Source organism: Durio zibethinus, unplaced genomic scaffold, assembly GCF_047325235.1.
Source record: "Durio zibethinus cultivar Kanyao isolate XHJ-2024 unplaced genomic scaffold, ASM4732523v1 HiC_scaffold_146, whole genome shotgun sequence".
Classification (NCBI taxonomy): Eukaryota; Viridiplantae; Streptophyta; class Magnoliopsida; order Malvales; family Malvaceae; genus Durio; species Durio zibethinus.
The window spans coordinates 25,001-35,000 of NW_028322769.1; the positions used below are offsets into that span (position 1 = coordinate 25,001).

The window sequence follows — 10,000 nt, forward strand, 5'->3', positions numbered from 1 at the left end:
ATTGAATACACCCATAATTCTGAGCTTCATGTTACTCCTCCCAAGAGACATGTCATGTCAGATCCAGGGCATCCCAATTCGATTGAATGGGATGACAGTTTCTCATTGCTAATCGGTAAAATCATAATTTCGATCAAATCACACATCGCAGTATACTAGACCCTCTAATTCTTTAAGAGGTTTATCTAAAAGATTGGCGATATAACTAGGACGACGTTTCAAATACCATACATGAGTTACTGGACATGCCAGTTTTATGTATCCCATTTGATATCTTCGTATCCGATAATCAACAAATTCAACTCCGCATTGTTCACAAAATTTAGGGCCCTGCTTTTCATTTCCAATTACTCGATAATTTCCACAAGCGCAAATTCCACTTTTTATAGGTCCAAAAATTCTTTCACAAAATAATCCATCCTTTTCCGGTTTATTGGTTTTGTAATGAAAAGTATAGGGTTTTGTCACCTCTCCAACGGTTTCTCCATTAGGTAGGATTTTATTGGCCCAAGCACTTATTTGTTGGGGAGAAACTGAGCCAATTCGGAGTTGTTGATGTTTATATCGGTCGATCATAGAAGACAAATTCTGATTCATTCCGATTAAGCTTCCTTCCTATTAATCTGGAAGTTCTTCTCAGATACAAGGAAATGATTCAGTTCCAGAGCCAAAGATCGTAATTCTCGGACGAGCAATCGAAAAGATTCTGGAGCATTTTCAGGTTTAGGTATTGTTCCTCCAATGATCATAGTACCAAGTACTTCTTGGCGAGCTCTAATATGATCAGATTTATAAGTAAGCATTTCTTGTAAAATATGAGCAACACCAAATCCCTCTAGAGCCCAAACCTCCATTTCTCCTACCCGTTGTCCTCCTTGCTTGGACCTTCCTCTAAGTGGTTGTTGTGTAACAAGTGTATAATGTCCACTGGAACGCCCATGTATTTTATCATCAACTTGATGAATTAATTTCAAGATATAAGGTTTTCCTATTATAACAGGTTGTTCAAAAGGGTCCCCCGTTCTTCCATCAAATAGTCTGCTTTTTCCTGGATACTCGGGTTCAAATACCCATGGATTCGCTGTTTGCTTACCGGCTTCATATAATTCGGAAAACACTAGTTTTCTCGAAGCCTCTTGTTCATATCTCTCATCAAACGGTGCTATTCGATAATGTCTATCTAGTAGACTCCCTGCTAACCCAAGCGAGCATTCAAATATCTGTCCCACATTCATTCGTGAAGGGACTCCTAATGGGTTGAAGACCATATCAACAGGTCTTCCGTCTTGCAAATAAGGCATATCCTGTCTAGGTAAAATTTTGGAAATGATACCCTTATTTCCATGTCTTCCGGCTACTTTATCGCCTACTTTCATTTCGCGTTTCTGTGAAATATATACACGAATCGTTTCCGGATTATAACTAGAACCCCCTTTTTTCTGGATCCATCTCACATCGATGACTCGACCCCTCCCACCTATAGGTAATTTTAGACAAGTTTCCTTTGAAGTGGATACCTGAATCCCAAGTATGGCCCGTAATAATCTATCTTCTGGAGCATATGATGATTCTTTCGCCACCTGAGGCGTTAATTTACCTACTAAAATATCGCCCGTCTCCACCCAAGATCCCAGCATCACAATTCCATTTTTGTCTAAATTGCGGAGTAAATGGGCTTCTAGGTGCGATATTTCGTTAGTGATTCTTTCAGGACCTTGGCTTGTCACATGAGTCTGAATTTCATATTTTCGTATGTGAAAAGAAGTATAAATATCTTCATATACTAGACGCTCGCTAATGAGTACCGCATCCTCAAAATTGTAACCTTCCCATGGCATATAAGCTACTAATACGTTTTTGCCCAAAGCGAGTTCGCCACCAACCGTAGCGGCACCATCCGCTAAAATCTGTCCCTTTTTAATGCATTTACCCCGCTGAACCCGGGGAGTTTGATGCATACAAGTATTTTTGTTGGAACGTTGATACATAACTAATGGAATGCTTAGAGTATCCCCATTACCCGATAAAATAATCTTGTCAGTATCGGTAGAAATGATCTTTCCCTCTTGATCGGCTATAGCGGGAACCCCTGAATCTAGAGCCAATTGGCGTTCCAACCCAGTTCCAACAATGCACTTCTCGGAACGCGAAAGCGGAACTGCTTGGCGTTGCATATTAGAACTCATTAAAGCCCGATTCGCGTCATTATGCTCGATAAAAGGAATGAGGGAAGCTCCCATAGAAAAATATTGAAAAGGAAAAATACTTCGAAGATGAACTTGTTCCCATGCAATAGTCAGGAATTCTTGGCGGTATCGAGCCGGAACAACCTGTTCTTCCTGAATACCCTGATTCAAGGCCAAAGAATTTCCTGCCGCTACCATATAATATTCATCTCGACTTGGGGATAAATAAAGCATCTGTGCTTTTTTTGATCTCTCAAATATTTTATAAAATGGACTTTCTAGAGACCCCCAACGACCAATCCTGGCATGAATTGCTAAGGATCCAATAAGTCCAACATTGATTCCTTCAGACGTGTCAATTGGGCAAATGCGTCCATAGTAACTAGGATGGATATCTCGTATCCGAAAATTAGCAGTTCGCCCGGTCAATCCTCCGGGGCCCAAATAACTCAATTTTCTCCCATGAACTATTTGTGTCAATGGATTTGTTCGATCCAAAACTTGAGACAATGGGTGTAATCCGAAAAAGGATTCATAAGTGGTTGTTAATGGAGTCGAAGTTACCAAATTCTGAGGAGTCGGTATCAATTTATGCCTAATTGCTCCGCATATAGTTCCTCTAACTACATTTTCTAAACGAACCAGAGCCAATCCGAATTGATCTTGTAAGAGATCCGCTACAGAACGAATACGCTTATTTTTCAAATGATTCATATCGTCAAGTGTACCCATTCCAAATTTCATTCCAATCAAATGATCCGCAGCTGCCAATATATCTCGCGGTAACAAAAATGTATTGTTCTGAGGTATATTAAGATTCAGTCTCTGGTTCATATTTCGTCGACCAATCCTTCCTAATTCACATCTTTGCTGAAAGAATTTCTTTTGTAATTCCTTACACAAGGATTCAGAAAATACCGGATCCCCGCCTACACAAGAAAATTGTTGATAAAACTCCAAAATGGCATTTTCTTTTGACCCAATTTTTTTTTTTTCCTTATCGGTCAGGAAAGACAAGAAAATTTCAGGGTAGCAAACATTCTCTAGAATTTCTCTTAGATTCGAACCCATAGCTGATGATAGAACTAGAATAGATATTTTCTGTTTCCTACTTACACGAGCCCATATCCTTGCTTTTCTATCAATCTCTAATTCGAACCTCCCCCCCCAATCTGATATTATGGTACCAGTATAGACCGAAATTCCGTTAGGATCCAATTCTGATCGATAATAGATACCGGGGCTTTGCAATATTTGATTGATCACAATTCTGTATATTCCATTTACTATAGAAGTTCCGAGGGAGTTCATTAAAGGAATGTTTCCAATAAAAATTGTTTGTTCTTGCATATCCTTACTGGTTTTCAAAATTAATCCTGCGGATACATATAATTTAGAAGAATATGTGAGTGATTCATATACAGCATCCCTTTCTTTTATCAACGGTTCCACCAATTGATATGTTTCCACAAATAATTGAAATTCAATTTCTTGATCTGTATCTTCAATTTTTGGAAACTTATCAAGTTCTTCTGTTAAGCCCCGATCCATGAACCCACAAAATCCTTCAAATTGTATCTGATTCAACCCAGGTATTGTATACATTTCCCCATTTTCATTCCCGAGCATTTTGAATTTCCCATTTATCAAAAAAATCCCATTCTTTTCTCATTCTTCATCGAATCATATGAATCGATCTAATAATGATGGAATTGAATTTCTATTCTGTTTACTGAATCACATGAAATTTTATCTAACTCCATATACCATATAATATATATGGAATGTATGAAATGCGTATGAACGGAAGAAGAAAAATTATACTCAAATTTTAATTTATATTTATAACAAACAGCTACATAAAAGAATTGATAAATGCCATTTAGCCTTATGGAGTTTTGTATAGAATATCAAAAAAAAAAATAATAATTCAATTTCTACCATTATTATGATATTCCATATTCCAATCCGATTGAATACCAGAAAAATGAAATGAATTCCTGATTTGATCTGTTCGTTGAGATAAAGACAAAATAATCATAAAATATATATCGGGAGAGAGTTGATTTTTCTAGCACTTAATTTTTTCATAGATTCCATTGTTCTGTTCAAAAAATGATTCGCAGAGAAGAGAGATGTTTTTACCCATTTTTTAGTTTTTTATTTTTTAGTAGAATATTTAGAATATGATTGAAGTGCGTACGAAAAGAGGGCTTGTATTTATTAAACATATGCAGATATAGCATTTCTATTTATATATGTCTTTCCTCTTTTCTTTTTATTCCATTATAGCTCTCTAGTGGAGACAACACATGGCGTGCTCTATCAAAAATTCTATTTTTTCTTTAATTTTAATCTATTCAATGAAAAATTGAAACACGATAATTTCTTGCTGATTCCCTATGGACATCATATCTAGATAGATAAAATACCTCATTAGATAACTAGAGCTGTGTAACAACTTATGTTCGGGGGTTTACATAGACTCATAATTGCTGTTATATTATTATAATATAATTTATAATTATATAATTTATAATTGAAATTAAGAAAGTTTTTTTATTGAATTGAAAAATTGAAAAAAAAAATCAATACTAATTAGTTATGTATCCATTTTTATTTTCTTATACCATTAGAGAAAGACAAGTGAAGAAGAATCGTCCATAAATTTGCCGTCAATAGTTAATAGTTAATGGTTCCAATTTTTTTGTCCTGCATTTTTACTTTTGTAACTGAGAATCCACATTTTCTTTTTCAATAGAAAAGAAAAAAGAAAGGGAAAGTTTTTGTTTTTAGATATTGTGTGTCTTGAGATACTATAACCAATTGAAGGTATGGATCCAATCTAAAAATAAAAAGGGGATACTCTCATTTTTTTGTTTGTAGCCTTTTGGCGACATGGCCGAGCGGTAAGGCGGGGGACTGCAAATCCCTTATTCCCCAGTTCAAATCCGGGTGTCGCCTGATCAACAAAAAACGCGAAATCCTATATTCTGTTTTGCTGATATAACTCGACCAATTTTCTCCGGCAAAAACAAGTGTAAGAAAAGGACTCTTGATACTTTCTTGATTATAAACTTGATTATAAACTTCCGGAGGTTTTGTTTTCTAAAGTGTTGTAAATCCTTACGTCTAGGATTCAAGGAAAAACTAGAGTAGTGGAAGGGAATGAGTAAATCTTGATATGGTAGCCCCTCCCCTACTAATAGAGGGGCTACTATCGGAGTCTTGAATTAGATTGGATAACGGGAGTGTTTAATTAACTAATGAATGGTTGTAGAAGGGTTGGAAGATACTTTGTATACAGACTGATGAAAGTCTCTGAGTGTTCAGGCATCCAATCAATATTAGATTGGATGGATAATTGGCTTTTACTTAATAAGGGACACCAAAAGAAAGAAGAAGTCTTATTATTGCTACATGTGAGTAACATTCTTTTGATACTTCCAAAAGTGTTACTGCGTATTTTGCTTGTGCTTAATGGTTCTCGATTTTACTAGAAATCATATAAGAACTTGTTATAAGCGGATTTATTGAAGTGTTTCATCAACGGTGGTGTGTCAGAATTCCCTTTTCCTTTTGACTCTGCACCGGTAATTCCACTATTATTAGTGAACAATAATGGAAAAATTCCTTCCTATTTGTTTCATATTCATAGAAATTAGGGGACATAATACACATGGATATAGTAAGTCTTGCTTGGGCTGCTTTAATGGTAGTCTTTACATTTTCCCTTTCACTCGTAGTATGGGGAAGAAGTGGACTCTAGGGGTACTTCTAATTGGGTTGAGGAATCAAACCGTATCAATTGTTTTCTAGATCGTTTTGCAAAGCCTTTTTAACTATTTTATTAGTCTTCATTTCGAAATTCTTGGATTCTAGTGGAGTAATGTATTCTATGAATAATACCCTTTCAATCAAAATCAAACAAACATTTCAATAATTCCCATGTTCGTATTTCGAAAGTAAAAGGGATACGGATGATAGGCAATTTATTAAAAAAAAAAAAGAATTCTTCCTAAATTTTCTATTTTGATGAACCAGCTCTTACCAGAGTTATATATGGACAATGAGGGACAAGGAACCCCCCCCCCTTTTTTTTTTCTGTATTTGTTTGTTTTTATTTCCTTCCCTCTTTACTGTTACTGTTCAAAGAGAAAAAAAGTAGTTCTTTTATTTAATAAGATCTTGCCTTAGTGTAGTCACATATTGCACACTTACCCCCTGTTTTATTTATTATTTTAGGAATTTTATTTATGCCATGCTTTATTGACTCATTTCATATCATGGATCAAAGAAAAGAAGTTAAATTAAAAATCGGTTCCATGAAATGAAAGAATTAGAAAATCGTAAGACTTGCCTTTCAATTATTTCAGATTGATTGAAATCAACACAAATAAAATAGATCAAGCGAAGAAATAAAATTGAGATACTATGTACATTACATATATTTCATTACATATATTTAATTGATATCGACATGTATGAAGATACATATTGTAGATTCATCTATATTAAGCTTGTATCTTTATACATTACAATAATAGATATGGATAGTATGGTAGAAAGATTCATATTTTTTTTCTACCATACTATCGAGTTTGATAGGATACTGCTGATTCTAGTCCATTCATTTTATTTAATTTATTTAAGACGTGAAATTGGAATCCTTTTTTTCTTAAATCCTTGATAAAAAGTCAAGTTTCATTCAAATTAATCACTTTGACTGACAGTTTTTACGTATATTATAAGTAAAAAGGCGGTAGGAACTAGAATGAACAGCGCTGTAGCAATAAATGCGAGAATATTTACTTCCATAATTTCATTGTTTTTTTTACTTCGCAATAACTCGGGATTTAATCCCATAGAGATGATAAATTTGTCGCTTGTAAATTCAATGCGATGACTTACATTTCAATGACATCGAATCGGATCAATATCATGAATAACAATATCTAAGCTATCAAATCGATTCACCGTCGAGAATTGAATAGTATAACATAGGAAGCTCTTTTATCCACACCGAATACAAAATTGGATTCCTGGCCCAATCAAAAGAATTCCTTTCCTTTATTTCTATATATTCTTTTCCACTCTTTCTTTTCGATAATCTACCGCCTTCCTTGTACAATCATCTGATGATGTATCATCTGACTGCTTTTCCACTTTCACCGTTTACAAATAGTTTACAAATAAACCCCAACAAAAAATGGAAAGGAAAAAATAAATAAAAAAGGCTATCCTTGGGAATGAAATTCTTTCATTTGTATTCCCTTTCACAGAAAATGGAGGGATCAATTGATGTATTTTTTTTTTATTGTATCCGTCGGGACTGACGGGGCTCGAACCCGCAGCTTCCGCCTTGACAGGGCGGTGCTCTGACCAATTGAACTACAATCCCAGGGCAATAAAGAAAAGTGTACAGCATAGATATTCTTATGATTTCATTCAAGCCATTTTCTATTTAAATTTTAGATTCGAATCGCCGTGTTGTAACAAACAAAGGCGCGAGTGATATATTGATATCCATACGGGTATGCGCTTTAGTGAGAGCAACGCGGATTACTAGTTACTAGTAATCCTTTCGTTATTGCCAAATCGATCGATAATCAATTTTAAAATGAAAAAAAAAAAAGAGTCTTTTTTCTTTACTTTACTCTTTCTTTTCATTAAACTTTATACTTAATGATCCTGATATGAATCTAGATCATTATCAAGGTCAGAATTTATGGGAACAAATAAATAGAACAAATAAAAAACAAATAGCGGTAGGGATGGATATATCAGAAAATTGGACTTTTTTTATTCTTCCCTAATTTTTTTGTTTGGCTTTTCTGGAAAACAAAATACAAAAAAATGGGCATTTTATGTTATGGCGGATCAGCGAATTATTGGGCCGAGCTGGATTTGAACCAGCGTAGACATATTGCCAACGAATTTACAGTCCGTCCCCATTAACCGCTCGGGCATCGACCCAGGAAGAATCAATTATAGGTTTATTGATAATCCATGATCAACTTCCTTTCGTAGTACCCTACCCCCAGGGGAAGTCGAATCCCCGCTGCCTCCTTGAAAGAGAGATGTCCTGAACCGCTAGACGATGGGGGCATATTTGCCTGACCGACATCATACTATGCTCATAGTATGAACAGTTTTTTGAAATTGTCAATATAATGGAATGATATGACTAGATCCGAAAGCTTTTTCCATCTTTTATGATTTTCCATTTTTGATTCATGATTTATACTCATAAATCATTCATTTGAATCGCCACTCTATTCTATATAGAAATAAATTAGATATAGAAATAAATTAGATAAATTCAATCTATTATATTATTATATTATATAAATCGATATTATAAAAAGAAACTAGATTATATTAATAATACAAAGTATAAGATCCTTTCGGGAAGTGATTGGTCTGACATAAACATAAAAAGGGGAGTTAAACTTCATTTCTTCCACTTTCATTCTTCATTTCTTCCACTTTCATTCATTGATTCACTCATTATTAAGATTAAGACGAGACAGGCGTATTTCTCTATCTCACACTAAGCCAGGAAATTAACAAAAAGTAAATCTGGAATTTTGGGAAGAGGGAGCAAGAAGTTATCGAAAATTATGTGTGTTTTTTTTTTTTTCTAAAAATTGGGTTCGGTGGACAAAGCAAATCTCTTCATCACATGTTTCGATAAAATATATTGGATCCATGTCGAATTGCTAAGGTACATCTATTAATCAAATCAAATAAATGAATTTCGTTCTGTTCTGATAAGCCAATTATGATCGGCCTTGAAACAATTCATTGCATTGATATTTATCAAATCCAATATCAATAAACCCATTTTACCCTCTACACGTTAAGTAAATTAGAATTCTCATTCCTGAATGAGCTACTAGCCACTATGAGTCTACTGCATATACTTATATATATATAACTTATACTTATATATATATATATAAATAGATCTTATCGATTCATTCAGTAATTGAATCGAACGGCCCTTTTAACTCAGTGGTAGAGTAACGCCATGGTAAGGCGTAAGTCATCGGTTCAAATCCGATAAGGGGCTTTTGGCTTTTTTTTTCATAAAACTCCAGTGAAATAGTAGTATTCATATTTAAACGAAGAATAGGGGTGTTGTTTTTATTGGTAATAAAAAACCAACTGTATATGTATAATAATTTAATTAGAAACTGTATAATTTAACTCTAATAAGTTATTATCTAATAAGTTATTATTCTAATGAGTTAGAGTAGAGTAATTCTAAAAGAAAGTTGAACATTTGTTTATTATAATGAATAATGATAAGTCGTCTCTTGAATTGACAAATATATATATATATTTTTATTTTTATTTTGCATTATATTATTCCAATCAAATCCATTGTAAAGAATTGTAAAGATTAGAAATCAACAAAAGAAAAAGTAAGTGGATCTAACCCATTGAATCGTGACTATATCCACTATTCTGATATTAAAATTCGATAGAGATGAAATTGGAACAGTAGATTTCTTTTTTTTTTTCATATTTATTTGGACTCCACAAGAATCTGTCGATATTTCCGATTCAATCTTCTTGTTACTAGGAATAAATTAATATTCTATTCCTTTATAGAGAAAGAGAAACGTTTATTTCAAGTTACAACCTAAGAGCCTTTTTCAATATCTTATCTTTCTTTGATTCCAGAACACAACAAGACCCATTTCTATCTATATAGAATATATAGAATTTTTTAGATATAAATCTAAATCAAATCATGTCTTCACATATCAAATATTTCCATATCGATACATATGACACTTTTGTTC

General features: G+C 33.8%; 1 protein-coding gene and 4 non-coding genes across 5 annotated transcripts in view; 2 read left to right on the forward strand and 3 right to left on the reverse strand.

Moving 5' to 3' along the window:
• LOC149509572 (DNA-directed RNA polymerase subunit beta) overlaps nucleotides 1-4,128 on the reverse strand; it is a 5,033-nt gene extending 905 nt beyond the window's left edge. The window contains exon 1 of the mRNA XM_089757693.1: nucleotides 145-4,128. Coding sequence (XP_089613819.1) covers nucleotides 603-3,815 — 3,213 coding nt within the window. The 5' untranslated portion in view covers nucleotides 3,816-4,128 and the 3' untranslated portion in view covers nucleotides 145-602. The remainder of the gene's footprint in view (nucleotides 1-144) is intronic.
• Nucleotides 4,129-5,078: 950 nt separating this feature from the next.
• TRNAC-GCA (transfer RNA cysteine (anticodon GCA)) lies at nucleotides 5,079-5,150 on the forward strand. The gene has a single exon. It is a non-coding gene; the product is annotated as a tRNA-Cys (tRNA).
• A 2,363-nt stretch (nucleotides 5,151-7,513) lies between these two features.
• TRNAD-GUC (transfer RNA aspartic acid (anticodon GUC)) lies at nucleotides 7,514-7,587 on the reverse strand. Its single transcript has one exon. It is a non-coding gene; the product is annotated as a tRNA-Asp (tRNA).
• A 491-nt stretch (nucleotides 7,588-8,078) lies between these two features.
• On the reverse strand, nucleotides 8,079-8,162 carry TRNAY-GUA (transfer RNA tyrosine (anticodon GUA)). Its single transcript has one exon. It is a non-coding gene; the product is annotated as a tRNA-Tyr (tRNA).
• Nucleotides 8,163-9,189: 1,027 nt separating this feature from the next.
• On the forward strand, nucleotides 9,190-9,261 carry TRNAT-GGU (transfer RNA threonine (anticodon GGU)). Its single transcript has one exon. It is a non-coding gene; the product is annotated as a tRNA-Thr (tRNA).
• The last annotated feature ends 739 nt before the right edge of the window (nucleotides 9,262-10,000 follow it).